This window comes from Pomacea canaliculata, linkage group LG12 (assembly GCF_003073045.1).
Source record: "Pomacea canaliculata isolate SZHN2017 linkage group LG12, ASM307304v1, whole genome shotgun sequence".
In the NCBI taxonomy this organism is placed as follows: Eukaryota; Metazoa; Mollusca; class Gastropoda; order Architaenioglossa; family Ampullariidae; genus Pomacea; species Pomacea canaliculata.
Genome location: NC_037601.1, coordinates 18,903,207 through 18,930,162, shown reverse-complemented (window position 1 = coordinate 18,930,162; position 26,956 = coordinate 18,903,207). Strand labels below are relative to the sequence as shown.

Below are 26,956 nucleotides of genomic sequence, written 5' to 3'. Positions count from 1 at the left end.
TGTAAATATAATATAAAAATGGCGGACGAAGAGTCGTCGGCGGCACTGGAAACGGCTAGAGTACGTGTATATTTACCTTCTGCTTTATTTTTAAAAAAAATTAGGAATTATTCATATTAATTATCTTACGTTTTCTCGGTGAAACTATTTTGTATGTGTGTTTGAAAATGTATAGTGCTGTCTACTTTTCCAACCAGTTTTAAACTTACGATAATACTATTTGTTTCACTGTTTGTCGTTCTTTGTTGTTATACACACTTATATGGTAATGAACTATCTAATTGTTTAAGTTGGTTATCGTTATGTTGGCAGAAAGCAAAACAACTATTCTCTTATCGTTGGTCACTATTTATTTAAATATATGAAACCAAACTTTCAAGAGTTGCATTTTCAAAAACAGTTATGGTTTATGTGTTTTGTTCCAGAAATTTGTAGATAAATTGTATGATTACCGGGATCACTATGTTGAACGGTTTGGACTTGAAAAAGCTCTTCAAAGGCAGATGACCTAGATTTAAAGATGAGAGAGACTTTGAACAAGCTGGATGAGATGAAAGGTGATTAACTTACAGATCTAAGACAACAATGTCTTTTTGTTAAGTGTAAGTTTCCATAAGAAAATATGATAAACATCTAAAACCACAGGAAAGTGATTTGGCTTGAAACAGAAAAGAAAGGATGGCCTGTCCGAAAAAAAGTTTTAGCATATCACTATCCAGAAAGATATTTGTATGTATAAAGTGCGTTATGCAGTTGGTGTTATCAGAGATGATAGATCAAACTTTGTTTAAGATACTTGATTTCTTCATGGATCCAGTCAACTGGAGATTGCTTCTGTTCTCAAGGTCAGCTAGAAAGGGAAGATGCCCCATTTTTTTACGTCAGTCTTGCACAGATTTAAAGTCTTGTTTTGTTGATGTCTTGCTTGGAATGAAGAAAAGAAACTTGACTGATTGAGATAAAAAGGCCGTGGCCAGAGATAAGACAATTTATCAATGTGAAAATTGAAATTGATAGGTGGAAAACAAAATGCTACTGTTACGAAAAGCAATCCAGTCCAATGTTGAGAGACTCAACAAAAACTGCATGTCAGACAATGGACCAAAAAGCAAAAATCATAATCATTTCAGAGGAAAAAAGTCAGAGAGCTAGCTCCCTCAAGCTGATAAGGCAAAGGTACATGGATTTATGTCCTAAAATATTTGTTTACTTCTCATATCTGTAAACAAGTAAATGACTTGTGCTCTGTTGCTCTGTAAAACTTGCTCTGAGAAGCATATTTGTAAATTTTATTTCATTTAAATTTTAGTTTTTGATTTTTGTAGATTCTATAAAGAACAAGGCTGAGTACTTTTTGCTACGTGGTCGGACTCTGAATGTGGTGGGCAAGTTCAGTAGTGAAGCACTTGAAACTCTTTCCAAGGCAGTGAAACTGGATCCTAAATCTGTAGAAGCATGGAATCACCTAGGGGAGTGCTACTGGAAAAATGGAGACATGGCTGGCGCAAAAAACTGTTTTAATGGAGCACTTAGCCATGTATGTATCATCCTTTATCAGGTAGACATATACAAAAGAAAGTTTGTCCTGGGAAGTGAGTGTTCAGGTGTTGATATGTATTTGGGATTCAGCAAGTGAAATAAAATAAATCTGTAACAACATATTTTTAGACGTATTGTTTTGAGATGAAATGCTGTATTTTTTGTTGAATGTTGCTGTTGCTTTATATGTGCTTTTACAGTCAAAGAATAAAGTCTCCTTACGGAACCTTTCTATGGTGATGAGGCAGCTTGAGGGAAATCCTGAAGAGCGTCAATCTCTTATTAAGGAAAGTGTTGAACGAGCGAAAGATGCAGTACAGCTGGATCTTGCAGATGGAACATCATGGTGTGAGTTTTCAGAAAGTGATGTTTAGAGTTTCTTAAAAAAATGATAGCTACAGTTTCATTAATGTTTATTTGTATGATCTTGATCCTTCTTGAATTAATAATTTTATTAATGGTCTCTTATATCAGAGTTCTCTTTTTTAAAATTTTAATACTTTTGAATTGTATTTTTGTTGTTGTTAAGTAATTGCTCTTATTTTACTGGAGTCTTTCCATGTTTCAGATTAGAGATGATTAATCTGTAACTTTATTACAGATGCAGTTAAAATCTCATTTACTAACTTTTCAGTGATTCTGGGCAATGCGTATTTATCCCTTTTCTTTTCTGGTGGACAAAATCCAAGAGTCTTGAAGCAGTGTATGAGTGCTTACACAAGGGCTGTAAGTGTGTGTGTTTTTTTTTTTTCACAGTTTGGTAGGTGAATGATTGTAGATATTGAAAATCTTTTAGATGTTTTTGCTGATGAATATGTTGCTATATGTATATATTTGTAGGCTTCTGTGTTTATGTGTGTTTTGGGAAGGAACAATGTGAGTGTGTGAGAGAGAGCTTATTCATCTGCACACTTGTTGCAGTGTATTTGTGTAGCAAACAAATCTATACATTTATGAACAGAGATTGTCCACAATCAGAGTTATCGTCCATCTTGCATTAAACATGCTGCTGTTGAGCCTGTTTTTTGGCTTTATCATATAAGAAATATTATTGCTAATAAATATAAAAAAGTTTCATTCTATAATGAAACTTTTTTTTCTAAAGGAACGTGACCCAGTGACACTTGGAAATCCAGACCTCCACTTTAATCGTGCCATGGTGAGTAATGTTTAAACTTTTGACTCTCTTAACCTTCATCCTGACCTCATCTCCAAATCTTCATTGTATCAATTACACCTGAATAACGTTTTTTTTCAGAAAGTAATTTCTTTCAGACCTAAGGAAAATTTACATGGAAAATTTCTAATATGCTTTAGCACCTACTTAAAGTAGTTTATGCTGAACTGCTAATGTGCAGATGTTATTGTGATTTCAGTCCTACAAATTCCAAGAAGAATATCAGCTGGCATTAGAGGGCTTTCACAGGGCAGCACTGCTTGACCCTGGCTGGAAAGAAGCTGAAGCAGAAGAGAAAGCTCTGCTAAATTACCTAGACAATGTTGTCACACTATCAGCAGCTAAGGTATTTCTCACTTAAAGCTTCACATAAGTTTTAACATCAGCAAGTAAAGGTACAAGATAAAGGAACTAGGAGACTGTTAGAATACATAAGTAGATTTTAAAGACTCTTTTATATACACATGTGGTGACAGACTTAGCATCTCACATAAGCTGTTGGAGTGAAATGAAAACTGACAAGACACCAGGCCCAAAAGGAAAAAAATATGAAAGAAAACTAAAACAAACTGAAGGTCCTTAAACAGTAGAAACTAACATAGCACCTAAAACTAATTAGAAGTCTAGAATATATATAAGATGGAGCAATATATGGGATCAGTACACCACCACTCCAGACTTGACACCTCCTAGACACCAAGAGCAAGTGACTAATAGGAAAAGGGTGCATTAGGAACAGTAAACAACACCCTCCTAAACCCTGATGTGGAAAATAATTATCTCATTTACTCTTGTGTTATCACATTTTTATTGTAATTTGAGTGCACTAATCTGTTTGTGCCTCTATTGCTAGCAGAATGTTAAGTGCAAGCTTGGGTGTGATATTGTGAAATATAACTTCATTTTGCTTTGTTTTTGTTTCACATTTATAAAAGAGCATAATTGCGGGTTAAAATGAATTTTAGTCTCGTTTTAAATCCACGTATAATTTGTTGCTAGTCTAATATTTTAAATAATACCCAGAATTAAGTTTTGGTTGTAGAAACTTTGTTGTTGTTGTTTGTTTGTTTTGTCTGTTGTTGTTGTTTTGTTTTTTTTTTACTGGGACTTTAAGGTGATCCGAGGAAAAGGTCTAAAGAAAGATCTTGAAAAATAACATATTTTATTCTAATTTTTTTAAATGCAGGGTAAACTTAAGCCAAAGAAGTTGGACAGAATGCTTTCTACATTGACACATCGAGACCTGGGTCCTTATGGGTCTGGGTCCTATACATCTCCAAGTGGTGTCTCTATTGATCTGCAGCATATTTCTATCAGTGAACTTGAGCCAGAAATAAATTCCAACAAGGTTATTGTTGGTAGAGTTGTTTGTTCTGTGGACACAAACACAACTGTTCCTTTGTAAGTCTCATGCATGTGGCATGATGCACATGAAGCCAGATTTTATTAATTATGATAAATATTGTATTATTCGTGTGTTTGTGTGTGTCAGTGGGAGGGAATGCATTTGAGCTAAGATTCTGTGTTCTGGCTATTTATAACTTTTCAGTCATCATTAGATAAAGAATTATATAGTTAAATATAAAACAAATAGAAATAAAGAACAAAGAATTTTTCAAAAAAAGTTTTCATGTTTCCTTCACACATGTTTACCTCTCCACTTCCAGCACATTTTGCCTGTGTGACCAGAAATCCTGCATTCCTGTGACTGTGTACAATCTCATCCAGGGAGGTGGCTTCAAGATTGGGGACTCTGTGGCCATTCCTGAACCTTTTGTACAAGTTGTTCATGTTGACCATATGGGAAAGGCAAGTCTTACTTAGTTTTGGACAAAGGAAGCTTTTCTAGTATATCAGGGATATGATGGCTGTAGCAAGCATATGCAGGAAACAAAATCCCAAAAGCATAAGTTTTTGTAAGCAGTGATTGCAAAGTGGGTGCTGCAGGACAGATGCATTACAATAGTGTTTCAAAAACAGGCTGTTTGTGAAGTAACTGGAATACTTTCTGATGCCAATATTTTTTCAGAATTGTCAAACATTTTGTTTTTATTTTTCTTTGTAACTTATTGAACTTCTAGAAGATTTATGCTTGACAGTTGGTGTAATGCGTTGATCAAAAGGATCGAGAACACAATTTTAATATTTAAAATAAATTTTTCAAGTCTATTCTAGTTTGTGCATTTGTCTTTTGTTTCAGACTTATGATTTTCACAGTGTGAGAGTGGATTCTCCTCTGGTATTGGTTGTGAATGGAAACAAGTTGAAGGCCAACAAACAATCTTTCTCAGTGTTAGCTGTCAGTGTTGTTCCTGAGTAGATAAATTGTTGTCCAGTATTTGAAAGTTTCACTGAATCTCAGTATTAAGCCTGCCTTGCAGTATATTTGTTCACATATCTTGTACATCGGCTTATCCAAAGATTATGTGCAATTTTCAGATCCTAAATAACCTCGCACAAGGTATACTTATCCGCTAAAGAACAAAAAAATTCCCCTATTGCTGACTGACCTTTGGAGTGATCATGGAAATGAATGGAATGGATGCCCCGATTTTACAATTTTGAAGTTTCAAGTCAGTTATGTTATATTTATTTGCAAGTACATTCACTGCATTTATAAAAATGTAATACAGTGCACTCTGCTTATATTCGAGCCTTTCACACTAAAATTTAACTAATTTTTTTTTTGCCTGGATGCAATATCCTTATATGACAAGTTTGGTATACAAAATAGATTTAGGGTGGTGTAAGATACTACAGCTTGCTCATAAATACACATTTTCAATTGGCTTGCATATAACCAGAATGCACTGTACAGATCTGGCTAAATTTCATCAGTTGAAAGACCAAAAAAAAAAAAATTATCATTTTTGATAGTAAAATTTCTTTCTTCTTCATACTATACATGATGACATGACTATAGGGAGATCACCTTTTAGCTACCTCAAATCCAACTGCCCAGTCCCATTTGGGTCCAACAACCACAGAACGATAGGGACACAAATTCAGCTCACCCCTCATCCTCACCTAACAGTTTTATGTATCCCACAAAGTCTGAAATATTTTAAATGCTCAACCTTTCTGACTGGGCTTTATATAGTACACTGCTGACATTAGCTTTCTTCACCAGCTGCCTGGCATGTGTACTGCATTGCATCAGAAAATGTTTCAGTAAACTTTGGATGACTTGTGCTTGATGATATTATGCAATGGGGTGCAATATAACATCATTCTAGGCTTATTTAGGATCTTACAGTCCAACAGGATAAATTAACAGGGCAAAAAATATAAATGAGCTATATCAAATATCTTCAAAACAAGAGCTAATAAAATTTGTTCATGGTCATGTTCGTGTTCAGCTCACCAAGATACTACAGATTAAAGACCTTTTTAGTCATTAATAATTTCAATGTTGACCAGTGCTATCAAGCCAGTTACTGTATGTTGTTTTGGTGACGAGCAGATACGAATTTGTGATTTCACAATGAATACTTCAGAAAAGTGGATGTTGAAGCTCTATAAAATTTTTTAAAGTCGCATGTAAGAATGAAATTGAAAGTGTTGATGTTTTTGAGGTTTGAAATGTGTTATAAAACTTTTCTAATTTTATATGTTGCATGTTTTCAATATAGAGCTGATTAAAATTAGGAATATATATATGGTTTTAGAGCAGTATTATATTTTGACAAAGTGTGTTATACAACAAGACAACTATGCTATGTTAGTATGTACATTGACCGATTCTTTTGTGGAGTATATGCTCACACACATATTCATCTCTTTTAATTCTAATAATACAACTGCCTTACATACACATATGCAGTAAACCACAAATATATGCACCCACTGTCATCATATTTTAGTATTATATGGTTGCATGGCAAGGGGAATAAAATCATTGCTATACCTTTCCGTTTTAACAAGCTGGATGAGGGTAGGAAGACAAGTATTGAGCAAGGAAGTGCCTGTTTAAAATAATTTTGATACAGCTGGCTATGGTGCACTGAGCGCAAATGTTATCTAGACTGTGCAACAAAGCAAGGAATGAGAAGGTAAGTAGATCCTTATGAAGCAATTGTAGAACTGTACCTGAGTCTTGGTCTCGATGCTAAACAACCTCACAACAAAAGAGACTATTTAAAACAGTCTGCATATACAAAACATGGAAGAAAATAGATGTCACCTACAAAGAAAGAACAGCGTTTCTGAGACAAGAGCTGAACCCTAACTGGATTGGTGACAGGCACAAACAGTTGCACTGCCGGACCACGTAAATTCAAGGGAACAAGGATTAACGCCATTGAACCTCTCCAGGCACTTCGATTACATAAGTTCATGTCACCAAAACAGTGATGATTGAGTGTCTCGGGTTCAGATCTCGTCTTGGACACGCTTTTCTTTCTGTACATGACACCTGTATGCAGGGATATGCTGCTTTGTCCTGAAACAGCTCAATCTGCGTGAAACACCTCCCAGCTTCTCTCTCTCTATTGAAGGAAAGAGGGAATGCACAGATATATTTATGAAAACGCACAGAATACAAAGATGAAATCCTATGAAATAAAACTGTACTCAGAATTACAATGACTACGCGGAACGGTAAGTATAAGAGCACGTACTCTGGGAAAAAGGGCGAAAGCGAAAGTAGACCCTAAAGGGGAATCACTCTCATTTAAAAATTAGATTAACTTCCCCTTAAGCCACAGACTATGATCTCTAAGTCTGCGCCTGGAACACCCCAAGAATGAATGAAAGAGGAAAGGTGAGTGAAAATGAAATTAATACGTTATAGTCTACCAGGGATGAAGTAGATGAAGAACTTAATTACGTAGTTTTAAAGAACTGATAAAGTTACAGAATTAGGAATCAAGGCAGAACTGAAAACTTCAAACTTTTTTGGAAGACTAATATTTTCGTGATGTATTTTTTTTCTAATGATATTTTGATATATATATATCTTTATAAAGACCGCGATTCAAAGATCTAATCATTTTACAAGGCTCACATACGTTTCACGATAATTTTTGTTTATTATCTATGAAAACTATAAATTAATAGCTCTAGCTTTAGAAACGATTATTACAAAGCATATATATATACTGTTATCTTGTTTCCGCAGAATTCATTTAACCCAGGAAAATTACTCACAACCGCCTTGTGTGGCAGAGATGTGGAGAAAGTTTCTTTCATGTACACACCGTAGATAACACTTCAAGAAGTGTCTCTGGAAATAGGCCTGGCCAAAGACCAGCATTTGGAAATAAATGGATTCACTCAGAGGACTTCATGTTTGCTAATACTGAAGAGGCGATCAAAATTACTACAGGTGACATTTCAAGCACTTAAACTAGCTTAAAGATTTGAATTGCAGCTACAGAAAGTGGTAAATCTGCTTCTGCTCTAGATTGTAGAATTATAGTAGTAGTCTCCAGCTTGTCAAGTCAATACTGACAACAGGATACTGTGACAAAATTGCTGCATTATTGCCGCTGCAGTTATATATCTGTGTGTGTGTGTGCATATGAGTGTGTGTACATCATTGTGTGTGTGTGTGTGTGTTCGTTTTCATCACCAAATGTTGGAAACATTCTAGGAACATTGAAATAATAATTTTAAAAAAAAAATTCATTTTTTGAAGCATCTAGATTTTTAGACATCATGCAAGTTGTCCAACAAAGGAAAAAAAAAAATGTGTGCATGTGAATAGTTAAAAACTTTATGGTAACTCTTAAAAATCGCTGTTACTAGGTAAATTTTAATCTTGTAGTGGATTTTCAGATACAGATTCTGAGGAAATAGCTCTCAGTGACAGTCCAGATTCACCTGACTCAAAAGACAGCTCCACAGATTATGGCCCAATAAACAGGATGGTAGAAGGAAGGAGGAAAAGAAAGCGAGGTGCTACAACGGTGTGGAAAAGAAGAAAGTCAAATAAAGCTAAAACTGATCATGTGTCTGCAGATTGTAATCACAGTGAAAGTGACACTTGTGACATCATTTCAGCATCAGAATCTGAAGGTGATGATGCAAAGAAAGAAATAGACAGTGAAAAAGCAGCAGCTTCTTCAGGAGAGATTCCACCAGATCAACAGATCGAGGTGCTGAAAAGGTTATCTCCACTTTGTAGTTGTTTCCAGTGTTCTGATTTTGTTGCATTTTATGTGTTCTTATCTTCACAATAAGTAATAATTTAGTACAGTTAGATAAAGATAATGAAACACAGCTTTGTCACCTCGTGCATATTTGTGCAGTTTGCACTCTCACCAGTCCACCTGAAACCAGTCTCTCCAGAAAATGAGACTGGGTCTGCTCATGAGACAAAATGCCATACTACACCAGAAAGAGACTCCTCACCCCAAAGGGTATGCTTCACAGTCTTTTATATAGAGTGGAAGAAACTGCTGATCATAAGTGAAGTCAATGTGCTGTGTGTGTGTGTACATATTTTTTCATGCACATGTGTATTCATGCTTAGCAATCATATTTTTGATACTTTCTTAATCTCGCACAGCTTACATTGCCAAATGACATTTTGAGGTGAGCTTTCATACATGTCTGTTCTTTTTTGTTTTTACAGTTGGTAGATGGTGGGACTCCAAAATCAGCAGTTGTTCTTCATCACAAGCAATAACCCAAGAGAGTGATGCGTCACCAGTTACTTCAGGACTAAAATTGAGTGAATGGGTCAAACATATGCATTGGCAGACTACACCCAACAAAAATTTGCAACCTACTTCCCCAGAGGCAGAGGTGGACTCCACTAAAAAGAAAAAGAAGCAATTCAAGAAACATTCTAAGTAACTATCTGTGTTCTGTTGTCATTCCACTGTCAGTAAGTCTGACTGCTTTGGGATTATTTTGAAACTATAATAAGATAAATACTGTTACATTTAACATGCAGAAATTTAAAGTATTTAAATACTTATAAATAAATCAAAGTATTTAAGGGAGGGAAAGGAAATCATATCAAGAGTTCAGCAGTATAAGTGTCCAAGTGTTTTGCTTCACTGGCTGGAATAAGCTTGACTCAAATTGGGTGGCAGATCAAAAGTTGATTAAAAAAAAAAAAATCACCATTGGGAGAGTGTGTGGAAAACGCCATGTACCCCAGCTAGTCTTCTCATAAGGAGGACAAAATGTTTGTCATCTCATCTGGTGCATTTTGTTTATTTATTGTATTATTAACCTACTATAATATTATTTCACCTCAAGAATGCTTTATTTTGCATGTCTTTACTACAAAACAACATGCTACAGAAAATAAAAACTTTGTAAAAAGTTGTACCAATTAACATTTAATTATTGATAATTTTGAAATTTGTTGACAAGCAGTTGGGGATGCAAGATGGAAAGTTAAGGACATTTAAAGATTCTAACTGATTTTAACAGGGGTGGCTTGGCAGAACAACTGGAACGTTTGATGTCAAGGGAGAAATCAGCAAACCATATATGGCTACATCAGCAAGCTACAGGTGAAGGTTTGCAAGGTGAGGAGACCTGGGTGTTTACGCAAAATTAGGATTTGATGTGCAGCTTTTCTAAATTGTCCCTGCTTCTACAGTTAGACCAGATCTAGGCCTAACAAGTAACAGAGAGTGAAGGTTTTACAATCAATATCATCAGTTTTATTTAATTATCTGACAATCTTGGAGAGTCTTTAGTTGTCAACCTATGACTGCATCTGTGTAGTGTGTGTGTGAGAGAGAGAGAATCTTTGTATAATAATGAATTGAAATAAAGTATTTTAATGTATTTGTGCATGATTATAATACACGTATGATGTACATTTTCAGGTCCCTGGGCTCGGTATCTGACAGTGAAAATCACAAACCTGGAGACAGTTTATTCCTTACATGTTGCTCGCTGTGTTGTCTTAGAAAGCTCTGCTGACAAAAGTCTGCCAGGTGTAGAGTGCAAGGTGCTGTTCTCTCATCTTGGTGGTCAACAGTTATCCTTGGTTAGACCAGGTGCAACAGTCAAGATATTTCCTCCATGGTAATTTTTTTTATTTCCTTTTGGCATTTTGTTTTGAAGTGACAATTCTTAGGTATCCTTAATTAAAGAAAAGAATGAAAGATTAGAGATGGAAACAACAAATAATTTCTAATGTAGCTTCATGAGTTTTGGTTCATGAAGTGAAAAAGTTTGAAATTTTTGTTTTGAGGAATATGTAACGTAGTGCAAGTGGGTTAACAGCTCAGGTGTATGCAACTCTACATAAAGAGGCAATAATTATATTTTCATAAACTGCCATTATGATGTATTATTTTTTCAGGCAGCAGCTGTCATTACCAAATGAGGAAATTCTATTTTGCAACCGGTATCTTCTTGACACTTATCCACCATCTGGAAACAAGTGCTTACAAGTCCAAGAACAGCAAAGCCTGGTCCAAATGAGAGCATATCTATGGCAGGTGGACATGTCCTTGCTTAAAAGGTAACATTAATGAAATCCGAATCAATAGAAATGAATATAAATGAATTTTATACGGTGTAAATAGTCTTTTCAAATTTGGAAGAAAGAAATTTACATACAGACATTATTATTAGTGCCTTTGATTCCTTTTTTGAGCTTGTATAGTCTGTCTTCCAGCATTGTATGGATGTATAAACTGTATAAAAGAGACAAGGGGTTTGTGTAAATTTTCCTGTCTGGCGAGCTTTTTCCTTTTTTCGTTTGTGAATAAACTTGAGCATTATGATGCATTGCATTACTTTTTTTTTAAAAACAGATAGCAGAATTAAGGCAGCAGATTGTCAAGCACACAAACAACCTTTCTTGATAACTTCTTTGGAACATGTAAGTGTTTCAGTAACAAACTTGTTTGATGGATAAGATGTTTGTATTACAGGATGTTTTTTTTAAATTATGAACCGGTGTACAACTGTGTTTTAGACATAATTGTAAGTAAACAGTTTGTTTGAAACCCAAAATTTTCAGTGGAAATGATTGAGACTATCTATATCTATCATTTGTGGCCAGCTTGCCCTGTCATTGGCTTTTCCCTTTCAAATGCTGGATCCTATAGCCACAAATCTGCTAAAGCAGCTGACTGGTTGTCATTCTGAACTTTTTTAGAGATGCATTATAAACCATTTGGAAGAGAAAATTATCATAGGGTTAAACTTGATGGTGTTCTTAGAAGCCACACAAAAGCCATAGAATCGAGATAGGTGTTAAGGAAGTTATTTGGCTTCTTTGACACAGTAATGAGATTTGCACAGATTAATACATTTTAGAGATTGGTATCATGCTTGAGTAGGTTGTAGGCATTGTGTTAAATTTTAAAGTAAGAGAAGTAAGTTATATCCTTGGTGCAAGTTAGAACCAATAAGAATCAGTAAGGACAAGACTGTCCATTATTTTTGTGGTTAAAGCATTACTTATGTTTTGTTTTACGCAAAACAAATGCTTTTCTCACTACTCGTCACTGAAACAAGTACAGTGATACCCTTCTCGATTTTCGACCAAATCGGTATTCGACCAGGAAATTCGAGAAAATTTTGTCTTGGAATCCGAACAAATACTTGGAACTCGAACATCCGAACGTCCGAGATGAGCCGAATGGCGTTGTTTTGCAGAGAGAGAGAGAGTCACGTTTTTGTGGAGAGAGTCATGAATGTTGTGCAACAGAAATCGCAAATTTTGTTGAAACAACATCCCCTGATAACAAATAGAGCAGTTAACATTTTTAATGACAATATGTCCACTTTCCGCAAATTTTGAAAAGGAGAAAAAAACAGCAAACAATTGACAAATTCTTCCGTAAAGAAATCAGACAAGAACTGCAGAGCAAGATTCTGATTCTCCTCAGCAAAAGATACAGAAACAGAAACACCAAGAGCAGTTACCCTCTGTTTTTATTGAAGAGGACTCCCCTTCGAGCCATTAAAGGTACAGTAAATGAAACAAAATTTACTGTACTGTACAGTGTGGTAAATACATTTTCTGGGCTTGGAACGAATTGTGGTTGGTTCTCGATTCTTCAATTTTTGCTGCAGCTGGGTTCAACCGAAAGTGATGAAAAAAGATCACTCTCAGAACATATGCTGCATACAGTTGCATGCAACAGCAAGTTCTTAAAGAAATGTCTGAGATTTGATACATTGTTAGAAGCATTGAGAGGACGAAGGCCTGAAGACAAGATCCTCCCCTCATTCAAGGCCATGGTGATACGTGTTTTTCATTGGAGAGATTCAGAAACAAGCAAAGACAGGCATGTTGTAAATAAATGATGGCTTTGCCTTTACATTTGTGTTAATTTACTTCCTTGGCATTAGGCCAGACATGTCTTGGCTTCATAATTTATGTAAAAAGGTTAACCCTAAACTCATTCTTAACACTGCTTCTGGGGTCAAATCAGGTTGCCCTAAATAATGCTGGAGTTAAATATTTTTGCATAAAATTCTTAGCATGAGCAATGCTTGGGGTTGATGCCAAGGAGATTAATCTCCATCTTTCGTGAAACTGTTTCATTCTTTTTGTAAGTTTTTCCTTCTGTGCTCATTTAAAAGGTTATAGCCAATAATAGTAATATGACTCAAAACTTTTATTAAAGTTTGAAACAAACTTGTTGATTCCCTGGAGAGTTTTCAGTCAAGTGAAAATTGCATGTTCAGGCATGTTATATGCACAAGCAGTGCAGATAATCACATGTTAAAAGATAGCATATTGTCCTAATTAAATTTATTCTCATTATTTTTGAAGATAGGAAATGCATTCAGGACATGATCATGCCTAGTGAATAAACAGTTGGTATTGCTTTATGTAACCTAGCATGGAAGCTGGATATTGCTGTCTGGTGCGTTACAGGTGTGACCTGCTGGTGGAGGATAGCCAGGGCACAGTAGCAGTGATTCAAGGAGCAGAAAACTGTGTTACGAGAGACATGAAGGTTGTAGAGGGTTGTGTTTACTGCTTCACAGGTTTACAAGTCAAGAGCCGCACCAACAGGGAGAAGTAAGTACTAACATTGTACATGTTTGGGACTTAGAGAAAAGAGTAAGTGGTGATATCTGCTCAGTGACATTTTGCACTTATCTGTATTTAAGATCTGAACTTTTGGCAACAGGAAGGCAGATGTTGATAGTGGGTGATTTCTTCTTTATTCTCCTATGGTCATGTCATGGTAAGGTTAAAGACCCTAGCTCTTGTGTAGAGTGCTGGTAAAAAACATGGTGTTTTGGCTGTGTTTGGCCTTTTAAGCTGTTAAAGGGCATTTGCTGCCCTGTCTCTCCATGCACGTGCTAGCTCACTGTCAAGGGAGACAAGTTTTTCAATGGTTAAAGATCTAGTATAACCCTTGATCACCTTTAGTCAAAGTAGGCGCTAGGGGGATGCAGGGCCTTGGGCAAATAGAAATGTGGGGCCTTTGGAAGCCAGCACAACATATGCAGCAGGGCAATACAAAAAATTATGGACAGTCTCATCCCAAATGGTGCACTTGCTAGCTAGCGCAGGTCACCCCACTGCTTAGTGGCCGGTCATGTCATCTGGCAAGTCTCGAAGAAAAAGAATTTACTCTGAAAAATAAATTTTGAGCAAGAGAAATCTGGTCCGACGCCAAGCTCCACAAGGCTATTCCCATGCTTTTAGTTAGCACTTATTTTGGAGTGAGTAATTGTATATTATAATTCTGTGACCACTCCCCCTTATCTTGTGGGGATTAATATTCCTTTTTTGTTATATTAGTTAAGTTATGGAACACAAGACAAAAGAGTTTAAAGTGCTTTAGGGGTTGTTGCAAATATTGTGATTTTCAAATACTGCAGAAAAGTCTCTCTTAACTTTGTTAATGTTGCTTTGTGAATGAAATTTTGAAAGAGCTGTTAAAAACCATGTGCTACCTGAGAATTGTCATGAAACTTGATTTCATTTTAGTCTTGAGAAAAACAGTTGGTGCCATTTCAGAACTCATTTATATACATTTATAAATCAAAATGTCTTGGTGAGTCACTGATTGCAGGGATCCAGCCTTATTCAGTGAGTCACTGATTGCAGGGATCCAGCCTTATTCAGTGTTGTGGAAGCTGCATGGTTGGCTCGTAGTCAGAGATCTGCCAGTATGTCACAGGGTGAAGGAAGTGCTGGATATTCTCAGGTACTGGATTGTGCATGTGTGCACATAAGCACGTGGGTGCATGTATTTCTGTACAGCAGGAATTCGGCATGTTATCACTCTCCATTAGCAGTTTGGAGATTACTAGGCATTAACAAAAATTCATAGTTCTGTTGTGAGTAAAAGAAAAAAAAGGGTAGTTTCATGACCTTATGGTTTTAGAGAAGTGAGATGTTAGAACTTTCACTTATCACAGGGCCAGTTTTTGTGAGGGCAGTGTTCATTCCCTCTCCCTCGTTGCCTTACCTTCCCCAACACTATACAGAGTCAGGTACCCCACCCCACAACTGGGGGAAGTGTGTTGTTGCATCACATAGATATTACACTGGCTACTATGCACTCCTTCCAGATTCATTCACCACTACTCTTAACATGGAGGCTGTCTGATCCCATTGTCAATAATTTTTAATTAATTTTGTGTAAGTTATAAAACTTTTTTTTCAGCCATGTGCAGATGAAGTATCATATTTAAACGAGGCTTAGGTATTATTGGTTCTGGGAGAAGTGCATGAAGAAAGGGATTGCTAGAAGCTCAGAAGAAATGCAGGTAGATGATTCAAAATGTTTGTATCTAACATAATATACATGTTTTTGTTTAGTGTCATTTGAACATTTGTTGTTAGGGAATGGCCAGGCCACCATCCTTTTGGTACTTACTTGAAGGAGAGTCAATATCAGACGTCTTTCTAGGGGGTGGACACAGTCAGACTGGATGATAAAGAACCATGCAGGTCAAGTCTTCTGAACACACAGCTAATTGCCAATATTCTGAAGGTGATTATCCATTCTTGTAACAGCCATTAATATACAAACCAACAGTGAGTAGTATTTCAGCTAAACAAGACGACAGCTGCTGAAGTAATCATCTTTCGTGCCCAAGGCATCCATGGAGTCTGGTGCATCAATGTGAACCCAAAAGTTCACTGGTGTGTTGCCATATTTGTGGTTTGCTGTTCCTGAGAACAAAAGCCTTTTTTTCTATGACTAGCAGATTCTTAAAGACTAAAAGCAAATAACATTAATTAAAAATAGCTGTTCTTGTTGCCTTGAGGTCTGCACCATGGTTTGTTTGAAAAATTTTGTGTTATCTTGTTCAGGCCCCGTGCACCAGTCATCGAGCCTCATTTTTGGCCAAGGTGTTGTACACAAGTTGCTCTTCACAGAGTCCTTCATCTGAAGAAGAGCAAGAGATCTTGGCAGAGCTTTTTGTTGTAGACAATTCTCTGACCAGCAAAGACTGCATCAAGTCAAATGTGGACCACAGCCCTTTTTATAGCAAGGTCACTATTGTGTCAGGCTGTAGCACTGATGACCTCGTGCTCGACATGTCCAAAGGAGGAGACATACCATATGTTGCTCTTTTCATGGATGTGTGGATTGTTGGAGGTGTGGAAGCTTTTCCATGTGTTCAGTTTTGTAAAATTTAAATGAAACTAGGATTCATTAAAAAAGGCTGAAGACCTCATATAAATCTCTAGTTATTATGAAACATAATGCAAGCAAAAACTTTCTGAATGCAGGATGTAGAATAATAACACTGTTAGTTTCTGAATTTCCATTTTTTCCTAAATATCTTAAGATTCAGAATCAGTATTTATTATTAGTATAGTAAATCAGTTACATTTTTGTTTTGTTGTTAAACTGACAGTGGTGTATTGAAACCTCTAGCTAAGTGACTGACAAGGTATATGATCGATGTTTGCAACAGTAGTGTTATGCCATACAGCTATTTGACAAGTATTGCATGCTGTCGGACACTGTGCTGACCTCACTTACACATGACAGACAGGTGGCTGGCGGACAAGTATTCCAGCCTGTGCTGCATAGACAAAGACAATGAAAAAGTCAGGAACAGGATGAAAATTCTCAGCCCAGATCATCTTCAGTCTATCCGAGACTGCGAGGTGTACCTCTCTCCACTTACATTGGCTGCAGGTGTCCACAGTCTGGTACAAATCTCAGGTGAGAGGTGTGTCTGAATGCTGGTGGATGAGATTGGTTCTGGTACATGTAAGAGAGTAAGAGGGTGTGTCAATGATGCTGTTGACATGTTTTCTGATAAGGCACCATAGTGTAAAAATATGTCCCGGCTTTCCTAACAAACTTAAAATGAATGATATGCTTGATAGATGGCATTACATGTATTTGTTCAGCTGTTCTAATCAGTTTGCCACTACCTTTTGCCATTAAACAAATCATGTTTTGTTTCTGGAACAGGTGTAATTCAAAATATTGATGAAAATTCTGCAATCTCCTGGGATGAGTGTGACAGCTGTGGCAGCAACCAGTTGGGAACTTGGAGCAGTAATGGGTGAGAAACACTGTAACAAGTCCTTTTTAAGGGAAACTTTCTTGCCCAGCTCAATGGAGGAAGGTGACAATAAAATATATAAAAAAGAACCATGGAAGAATAAACAAACAAAATTAAGAAACAGTGCATGAGGACAAAGATTACATCTGGAAGATTGGAGGAAGGGAGAGAAAAAGAATTGTTAATCACAAAAAATGTAAATGGGCAAAGTATCTTGAAACTTGTTTGCCTTCCATGTTGACACAGCACAAAGGGAAGAATTTTTTTTTAAAAACCCACCAAAAACCACTAAGTGAATTTGATGGAATGTCGGGTTTAATTAATCATCCACAACAGAGTTTTGTGTTTCTTCAAAAGCTCTTCATTCCAGTGGCTCTTAGCGTTGGCATTGTAGTTTGAAGATAAACATAATTTATGCTGTTTCCGATTTTCATTGGGGAAATGCCTGTATGGCATTATGCTTGGTAATACATGCTACAATTTAAAGCAATAATCATGAAGTGTTTCACTTATGAATCTGGATCCCCTAGATGGCTGCAGACAATTTTTTTCAATTCCTAGAATAAGGCTATTTACAGAACAGCTTCCAGTTTTGCCATGTTTCAGCTTAATCAATAGAATGAGGCTGGTGTGTACAAAGTTTCTGGTTTAGTCACATGCATGCTTGAGGCTCACCGAGACTAGCAAGGGAGAACTTCACAAGAGGCCGAGTGTTGGTCTCTTGCTAGGACATCAAGGTTAAAAATCTTCCTTATGGTCGAATTCGCAAAGCCTTTGGGTATGTGAATGGCACATTGCTGAATAATGTGCAAGTAATGCTTTTGTATAGCTTCATTTGTACTAAAAATCTGCGAGCTTTATTTAGCACCTTTTATTATTATTAATTTTTTCATTGTCTCACTGCTTTTTGTGTAATGTATTGATTATTCAAATTTTCTGTTCATAAGTTCAATTATATCCTTAGGACAACTGTGTGTATGGAATGCAAAAAGTCTGTGGAGAATCCTGTTCAAAGGATGAAGATGGATGTATTTGTACTAGACGAGAATATTTCATCTCTGGTCAAGATCAGTGTGAGTTTTATGGACTAGAAAAACGGTGGGGCTGAAAAGTAAAATATTCATTTTCTTTGTTTCCATTGTATCTCTCTTACACTATCAAACTTCAGATACAATTCTTGAAGTGGAATTTTCAGTATTTTACTTGCAGGATGACCCTGAGCATCACTCTAAGATTATCCTGTCCTATACCGCATATTTGTTTGATTTCATTTCTGTTTAAGTCGGTAATATTTTCACCTGTCAGATCTCACCTAGGATGGGTTCATCTACCAGCTCCTGTGTAAAGAAAAACGTTATGATAGTGCTGAAAGAGTATTTTGTGGTCTAAGGGAGGGAATCAATGATTGCAAATAGCTTCCTAATTGTGAAGTTGCTTCCATTTTTAGGGGAGCTTGCTTGCTTTTAATATGTGCAACTCACAGACATAAGCCACAAAAATGCTGTGGGTACAAGTTGCTTGCAGCTATTTAAAAGTATAAACAAAATTTGTAAGTAAAGCATGGTACAATGTAGGCTATCATAAAACACATGAAGGCACATCTGTTAATGTAGTCAAAATACTTTCCCTCCCCTCCAATACTTCAGCAAAACTAAAAATTCAAATTCCAAAGTTCTCATAGGTAGGGTTAGAAATTTCTTTTCCCTTGTTAACCCAACCCTCAACTGGTAGGGTTTCAATCCCCCCCAAAAAAATCCTTCCCTTATCATAAACTAAACTATTACTTAGGTCTCAAGCTTATGAGGCATGTTTACAACACACACACTCTTGTTAATTTTTTTTTTAATGATCAGCTTCTCCAGTCAACAATTCAACAGATCTTGCCAGAAGAACACGATGAAGAGGTAGGTAGTTTTGTTTTAAATTGGAAATGATCTAGAACAATGAACTACATGTTTTCTTGAAGCCTAGAGAAATGCTAGCATCCTCTTGATAAGTAACATTTCTTATGTGGAACATTAGTTATTTGCTGGTACAGTAATCCCTCACCTATCGTGGGGGTTACATTCCAGAGACCCCCCGATAGGTTAGGTGAAAATTCACGAAAATAGCGGCATTATATGTATTATTTATATTTTAAGGCTTTATATAAACCTTTCCCACTCTTTTATAAACACTTTATATGTTTCCATCGCGTACAACACAGTATTCATCAGCTGGTGAATTACCTGTGCATAGTATTAAAATGTGATATAAATATGTATATACTGCAAAATCCCATAATACAGAATTATATATTTAAAAAAAAAAGTGATACAGTAAAGCCGCAACAAGTGAACTGCGACATAGTGAGGGATTACTGCATTACAAAATGTGTTCCTTATATTTTCTTATAATAAAAGCAAACTTGGAAAAGAATAGCAGAGAATGAGGTAAAGGACATCGGAACCACATGGGCCCCAAACTGGGTCTGCCGGCGAGGTGTTGTGGCCTTATGCTCCTCAAGGAATAAACTAAACTATAATGAAAGCCATTCATTTATACATAAGAAAACTGGGACATAAAAGTGCACCACCCCATCTTTCAGCAACATCTCCAGAATTTTTATTTTCAGTGCAGTAGGAATGTAGCAAGATCATGGTGTTTGTTTTCTGTGCAGGGTTATGATGTGAACAGTGTGCTCAGCAAGCATGTTGGTCCTCTAAACTGTGTCATCACCTCACCAGCAACAAAAACTACCTCTCCAGTTGCCAGACAGATCTTCTAAGAAAACTTAGTAAACTGCTGGGAAACACACAAAACTGTAGCTCTGATTATGGGCTGTACAGTATATAATATAGATGTCTATTTTTTTTGAGAGGGGTGGAGGAAGTACTGCCTAATCTCATTAAAATTTGGAGTATTTTTTTATGAATTCCATGTTTGGCAGCTTATTTATGACGAAGGACATGGACACAGCTATCCTCAAGTTACATTTGTTCATCAGACATTTCTTCTTTTCACGAAGTCAACAAACAAACATCTCTCCCCATCTAGTTCAGCAAAATCTCATACCCCATCATGCCAACCAACAGCACAAGACTTAGTAGATTTTTCTGTAAATTCCACCTCTACAATGACACCACTTTACTAGAACTACTTTGACAGCTTGGAAGACACATTGCAGATTTTCTAACCTGCGATTGATGTTACAAACGCTGACCACCTAGAGGCCAGATAAAAACAGAATTGTCTCCATTTGACAACAACAAGCTGCCTTCATCATCATCAGATTTGCTACTGTGGTACCATTTACACATCCGGCTTATGCTGTCACGGGCCTTCCTGGCCTGCTCTTCAGCATCAGCACTGCCCTTCCACACCTATGCCACAAGCCCATGTCAAATGTCCTTCACCTTCTTGAAAGCAAACACCAGGTACACCGCTGAAACAAATGTAAGAATAACTGACTGTAGAAGGATTGACAACAATACCATATACATGAATAAAAATGCTATATTTTAAGGTCATTATAAATCATCCTTAGTCTGGGATAGGTCTTGCTGCTGTGCAAACACTTTGGGGTAGTTCAAGATATTGGAAAGTGTGCCTACAAAAGTTGCATTAAGATGTGAACAGGTCTTTATTTCATAATATACTTTAAAGACAAAACTCATTTCACAGGCAAATATTAGAGACCAAAAAAAAAATGGCGTTGTCTTTTCCTGTTAATGCTGTGAATGTAAAAGATTTTATATATGTGTCCATTTATGCCTGATAATGAAAAAAAGGGGTAAATATCAGCTTACTTGCTGCATCCCATTCAGCTTTTGACAACGTCCCCTGAAAAATAAATTGAAAAGCCAAATCAGACTGCTGACGAAGCAAACATCTTGTCTCTAAGGGCTGTCATAACACAACAGTTGACGAACATGCCTGTCACCAACAGTGGAGGCCCCAAATACAGAACAGTGACAAAGAAGACAGCGTCTGTAAACCCATCCTATTCAAATAAAATCAAACAGAACATGAGCATACTTTTCAATTCTTTTACTTCTAATAATACATAAAAACACTTACAATTTTAGCCCCCCTTTTGCTGTCCCGAGAACTATTGCCAGATTGCAACTGCAAAGTTTGCTGAGCATGTCCATAATCGATGTCCTTCAACCCAACCAGATCTTGCCCTTCATTGGGAGGAAAAGGCTGATGGAGAAAGAAGAAAAAGATACAAGATTTATATCAGGCTCATTACTAGTTTGTATAGCTTTAGCTCTTCAAAAAGCTGATAAGCCAATGGCTATTCATAGTCAAGCTTTTGTAAATGCATGTGCACACACACACACAAAGCAAGTCAACTTTACCTCTAGGGCCTGCATCTTGTTAAGCAGCATTCTGTATTCACCTCTCTCAGAATTTTCTTTGAACAAATCATCAAACTTGGTCTTGTGTACCAGTTGCATTCCAAATTCTTCTGCCATTCTGCATATAAAAAAAGTTTTTAAAAAATGTGCTTGCACAAATAACGCTGTTCTTGTCATCAGTGACTTTCATCTGAACTTATTCTACTTTTGTTGATTGCATTGCCTGTGTTATGGATGAATTTTACGTGTGGTTCTTATGAAAGGCACAATCATATAATCAACTGACTACAATAAAGTAAATCTAAATACCAGGCACAAATACTCTTCCCAGGTTTCTTTTAAAAAACCCATTAATTTCCTTCCTGATCAGTTGATTAGAATTTATAGGTAAGGAGAGGCTAGGTCACAAATTATAAAGGTATTTTTAGGCCCTATTAACAAAAATGTTTTATACAAAGCCCAAAGCAGACCCATTATTCAAGATGCACATCTGCACACCTGTAAATCTACTTAAAACTAGTCAAACTGAGCTAAAGACTTAAACAATTTATATTGAAAGCGTTTTTACAGTTAGAACCTGATTGACTAGCAGATCAGCTATTGTGCACATGCAAACAAAATAGATGTACATGGCATCTTGAACCAGTGTTTTTAGTTTTTTCAGAGCTTAATTATAATTAGTTTCCTTTATGCATACTGAATTATAAGGATCTTCATATTTAAGCACTATAAATGTTTAGGGTGTAATTCTTACTTCTCCAGCAAAGGAAAGTAGACAAGAAACTCGGGACAGTCCACAACCCCTTCTAGGTGAAAGTTATATTTTGCACCAAATAAAGGGAAGTTCTTCTTGTCTTCATTTTCAAATGTTACCTTGTACACCTCATTACCAAAGGAGTTGTCTGTGGACTCTCTCAATCTTTGCCTGAAACCAGCAAAAGCTAATATTGTTACATTCTGCAAATGTATTATGACTCAAATTTTAAAAAACCTGCAACAGTATACCCTGCATATTGCTGAATGTTCTCAACAATCTAAATGTACATGTTTCTATCCATTTTATTTGGGAAAACACATAAGAAGATCACGAGGTATTGCCATGACAATATACTGAAAACCCAGTTCAGCCTTGCTTTACCCCATCAAGAATTTGTATGTATTCAATCACTTCTGAGGTTCATCTATCATGTTGCAGCATAATATACTGTCTGTTCATTGCGACTTCCCTTCATTTTAGGTACACTATTCCTTCTCTGTATGTGGCACCTGTATAAGGCCAGCGATTTAATCGTAGTTGCTACATTGGTGTAACCCCCCTACCCCCTGATTTCTAAACCCTTTTCTATTAAGTGATCTAACTGTGCAAAATAAGCATTATGATGTTGTTTCCTGTTTAGTTACTCCTAAAATACTCAGTTAAACTTCCTCTTATCCTAATGCTGTAATGAAAAACTGAATACCACAATGAAGTTTGAAAAGTCACATACACAATCTCAGAGGAGTCGGGAGTAGTTCCTATAAAGTAACCACCCACACGTAGACATTCACAAGCATTTTGAAGCATAGTCATGGCCTGGGGAAAACTCTCAAAACAATAATGAAAAGAAAACTGACAGCTGACAAGATCGAAACTTCATGTTGGGCTCTTTGTACATGTCTTTCAACCGTACCTGTAAAAGAGATTTCATAAGTGTGATGAAAAAGGTGATTCAAACTTTCGATGATAGTAACGATTTAAACATTTTCACCTAAAAAATCTTTGGTGATCACACAAACTGGTTAAACTGAAATATACATTCAATATTTTCTCTCAAGCCAGTAAGAACAGATTATTTACTATATTCATAGCACAGAACATTCTCTGCAAGTGCAGAGGTACAGTAAATGACCACCATAAAGCACCATAGTCTTCATTTTATGAACTGCGAAACATGCTAAGAAATGTCATTAGCAATTGAGAACTGATCAGACATTTGCTGGGATATATATAGTGTGATCTCTAAAGATTCAACGAAGCATTTAATTCAGTTTTGTACCTTGTAGTTACAAGTTTAAAAAATTGTTTACTAGTGTCCTAATTGTATGCAACTACAGTCATCACAGCATGAAAATTTTAGAATAAAGCTGCACTGATATATATATATAGCTGGCCAAGATATTACCCCACCTTTGTACAGTCTGCAACAATGAATTCAGCGAGAACTCTTTCTCTTGAAATCTCCCCCGACCCCCACGATGATGAGATTCTCTATATCTGGACTCACACTGCTCTACTGAAGTAGCTGCAATATCTGAAATAACAACAAAGAAAAATGTAATATAGATATAATTTAAACACTGTGCTAGTTTCTTTTCGGGTCCCCCATCCCCAAAATACCATTATAAGATTGCTCCATGACAGATAAGGGGAAGAAAACCCCCCATTTAGGAATGTATACAGCACCTGTAATAAGTTTGATACAATACAACTTTATTTATCCCTGGGGTGATTCAAGATAGAGCTTGTACTAGCAATTACATAACAAGAGATAGTGTAGATATACATGTTGAAACAGTGTCTCATTTTCCCACACATTTCCAACAACAACAGATACAGCTGACCTCATACAGGCCACCTCAGACTTGTACAAATCATGGCCAGTAGAGTTTCTCAAGTGAATGGCCTTGGAATGAATGAGTTGCGGTGACTATTGGTTCTGCATGCAGGCATCGCATACCTACAGCCAAACTGCGAGAGTGAAAACTCACATGTCAACACATGGTCAGAAATAGAGAGGATACGGGATGCCTTCCTGAGGATTTGCTGATGACAAAAGGCTGCCAAATCCTCTGCCTGATCCGGTGATCTTGGAACAGATATTAACAAGGGAGACAAGACTGTTTCAGTTCCCTAAGGAGAGGTTGTGGAACCAAAAGATGAAAGAAAAAGGACTGACAGAACCGAGTGAGGATGACAGAAAGATCTGAGATTCCGTAGGAGGTATAGATGTTGTTGCCTCTTATGGAAGATCATGTTTGAGCTAACAATAACAGCAAATGCTGAAATATACTATTTCCACTAAAAAAGAAAATTACAAACAGTTGCTGTCTGGGTGCCTGTAGTAGTGATGAATTCCTGAGTTTGTCCCTGTACTCACCAGCACACACAAGATGATCTATTCTGCCCTTCTTCCATTTGAGCAGATCGCCTCCCTTACCACAGCAGAGATCCAGTACAGTGACTGCCTTGTCTCTATCCTCCTGACGCAGTTTTTTGAGTGTCTCTCCTGCACACAAATTAAATCAATAAACACTCAAAGAAAACTAAATTGGACCTAAAAATATTCTCATAACTGAGACTGTCCTGCCAACTTTTTCATAAAACATTTTCTGCTATAGCAATAACATCGAGCACTGGCTTAATCTTTAAGTGTGCTAAGAAGAAGAAGAAAAAAAAAAATCAGAAGCTGCAAAGAAACATCACTAGAAATCAGAAAAAAATCTGTGCAAACATGCACACACACAAATGAAGGGCAAGGAACTAAAACCTTTAAAACACTGACAATGCAATAGCTACAAGATAAGTTAACATCAATGTAGTCATCTATCTACAACAAAGAAGCTGCAATTTCTTACCAATCAAGACACTCTTAACCCAATTATTGAAGTTCCGGAGGTAAAAGATGCGGCTTTGTTTGCGGTTCTCTAGCCCCTTTTCTTCCAGTTGGTTGTAATGATTTGCAACAATCTTTGTCAGATCCTGTTGTACAGTAACATTTAATCTATATTTTGATAAAATTAAAAATAAATAACTTTGTGGATGAGTAAAACTAGAATATAATTCCTCACAGAAAGAAAACTGATGCATGAACAAGCTGTAAAATAAAATCTATAAAATCATATCTGTGCACAATATAAAAAAAATCTTTAAAGTATTTTTTTCAAATGTGTACTTTTTAGCCCAATCTGAAATTATTACTCTTTACAAACTACTAATGAAATGCATGGACAACACAAAAAATATATAGATAGCAAAGTGAAGGACAATCCTTTTGAAAAGAAAATCAAGTTCCTTCCAAGGACAAATCAATAGCAATCCTAATATTTTCAATTTTTACAGAAATGATAAGAAAATATTTAGTACACACATTATATCCATAAAAATTCATAACATATTTGGTATCATTTGCAACCACTATTTATTTTTTAAAAACCCTATACACATTTCTTTATAAGCTATAAACTGTGATGTGCACAGACTGCCCTGAAATATGCTTTGCAAACCTTATATTATAGATTAATATTTTTCGCACAATATGCTTGACAAGCAATAAAGACAATGATTTTTGTCAATTATTGAATGAATGTAAATATTAAACAAAATAATGCATATTTCAAAAATAATGCATATATAATTTTAAAGTTCTCCCTTTAAACTTCTGTAAAGACAATTTAGATGGGAAAATAAACAAAAATCTCACCTCTGCCTGGGCCATGCTGACAGATGACCTATCAAAATATTTCAAAACAGAAAACACTAATTTTTAAAACCAGAACCATTTAAGAAGAACTATTATAAATGACAACATAATACATAAAATAGCAAAGAGAAACATTATCCTCATTGTTACCGCAATGTCATATGTAATATTCAAACAATTTGTTATAACCCTATTTCCATTATCTCTTCTCGTATAAAGCAATACACAAATTTATTAGTACGGAATAATGAATAATTTTATCGTCTAGTTTCCTCCTCTTTGTCTTATCTGCTCTAAAATAACTTATATGCGTTAATTAATATATCAATGTTCCTACCTATAATATTATTTCTGATTTATATAAGACGAAAAGCAATAAGGCTAATAAAGATACTTTGAACCAAACCCTGGATTTGTGGGCATGGTCTGAAAAGATTTTTTTCTGCAAATTCACAAACAACTTTCACCCTTTTTATAGACGTATCTGACCATCTGGGCTTAACTTAATTTTAAAAAAGATCAAATGTAAAACTGGCAACTAGTTTAGAAATTTTTTCTGGGCACAGTTATTTCACAAATAAAAGATACACACTTACATGTGGAAACATATATACAGTATATATACTCTACTATATTATGTAGGATACAAACGCTTTGTTTTCGAAAAATGCACTTATGAAAAATCAGTAAACTCAACATATTCTTAGACAAAAAAGTGCAACAGCTTAGTGATTTCCACTATAATAAAAATTTCATGGTACCCTGCATTAATTCAGAGCAAACTATACTCACTGTAAAGTAAACAAAGCTAATACCTTGCTGTCTATTAACGCTAGTACGCTTCGTCAATGTTAGAGTAGGAGACAGCCGAGTTCCTCTGTTACAAGTTACGTTGTCGCAAACTTATATAATTGATTTATGTTTGCTTGAAATAATTTTTTTACTATATGAAAATTTTACTTTATTTAGATTTTTTATTATTTTATTTATTCTAATCGAAGCCACAA

General features: G+C 36.0%; 3 protein-coding genes across 6 annotated transcripts; 2 read left to right on the top strand and 1 right to left on the bottom strand.

The window, feature by feature from the left end:
* The first annotated feature begins 18 nt into the window (after window positions 1-18).
* LOC112577433 (tetratricopeptide repeat protein 5-like) lies at window positions 19-6,371 on the top strand. The gene is given in 11 exon segments (XM_025260506.1): window positions 19-60; window positions 426-489; window positions 492-557; window positions 1,326-1,537; window positions 1,740-1,887; window positions 2,174-2,265; window positions 2,645-2,698; window positions 2,916-3,062; window positions 3,903-4,117; window positions 4,384-4,525; window positions 4,917-6,371. Coding segments are annotated over 11 exon segments (1,302 nt in total). The 3' UTR covers window positions 5,037-6,371.
* A 1,019-nt stretch (window positions 6,372-7,390) lies between these two features.
* LOC112576480 (DNA repair-scaffolding protein-like) lies at window positions 7,391-20,051 on the top strand. 4 transcript variants are annotated; one of them, XM_025258939.1, is made up of 11 exons: window positions 7,391-7,478; window positions 7,836-8,042; window positions 8,495-8,814; window positions 8,968-9,078; window positions 9,294-9,513; window positions 10,106-10,203; window positions 10,510-10,711; window positions 10,992-11,153; window positions 11,446-11,516; window positions 13,530-13,676; window positions 14,683-14,702. In XM_025258939.1, exons 4-9 carry the CDS (start codon window positions 9,039-9,041, stop codon window positions 11,450-11,452), a joined length of 729 nt encoding a protein of 242 aa, XP_025114724.1. In that variant the 5' UTR covers window positions 7,391-7,478; window positions 7,836-8,042; window positions 8,495-8,814; window positions 8,968-9,038; the 3' UTR covers window positions 11,453-11,516; window positions 13,530-13,676; window positions 14,683-14,702. The 4 variants fall into 4 exon arrangements, with proteins under 4 accessions (XP_025114724.1, XP_025114725.1, XP_025114723.1 ...); XM_025258940.1 differs by lacking the exons at window positions 13,530-13,676; window positions 14,683-14,702 and adding an exon at window positions 12,719-12,928 and having other exon boundaries at window positions 11,449-11,516; XM_025258938.1 differs by lacking the exons at window positions 13,530-13,676; window positions 14,683-14,702 and adding an exon at window positions 12,719-12,928.
* On the bottom strand, window positions 18,988-26,819 carry LOC112576478 (mRNA cap guanine-N7 methyltransferase-like). The gene is given in 13 exon segments (XM_025258936.1): window positions 18,988-20,570; window positions 20,935-20,968; window positions 21,206-21,331; window positions 21,490-21,607; window positions 22,244-22,414; window positions 22,977-23,119; window positions 23,121-23,159; window positions 23,657-23,688; window positions 23,691-23,780; window positions 24,627-24,755; window positions 25,105-25,228; window positions 25,950-25,977; window positions 26,742-26,819. Coding segments are annotated over 12 exon segments (1,065 nt in total). The 5' UTR covers window positions 25,965-25,977; window positions 26,742-26,819; the 3' UTR covers window positions 18,988-20,526.
* Between the last annotated feature and the right edge of the window lie 137 nt (window positions 26,820-26,956).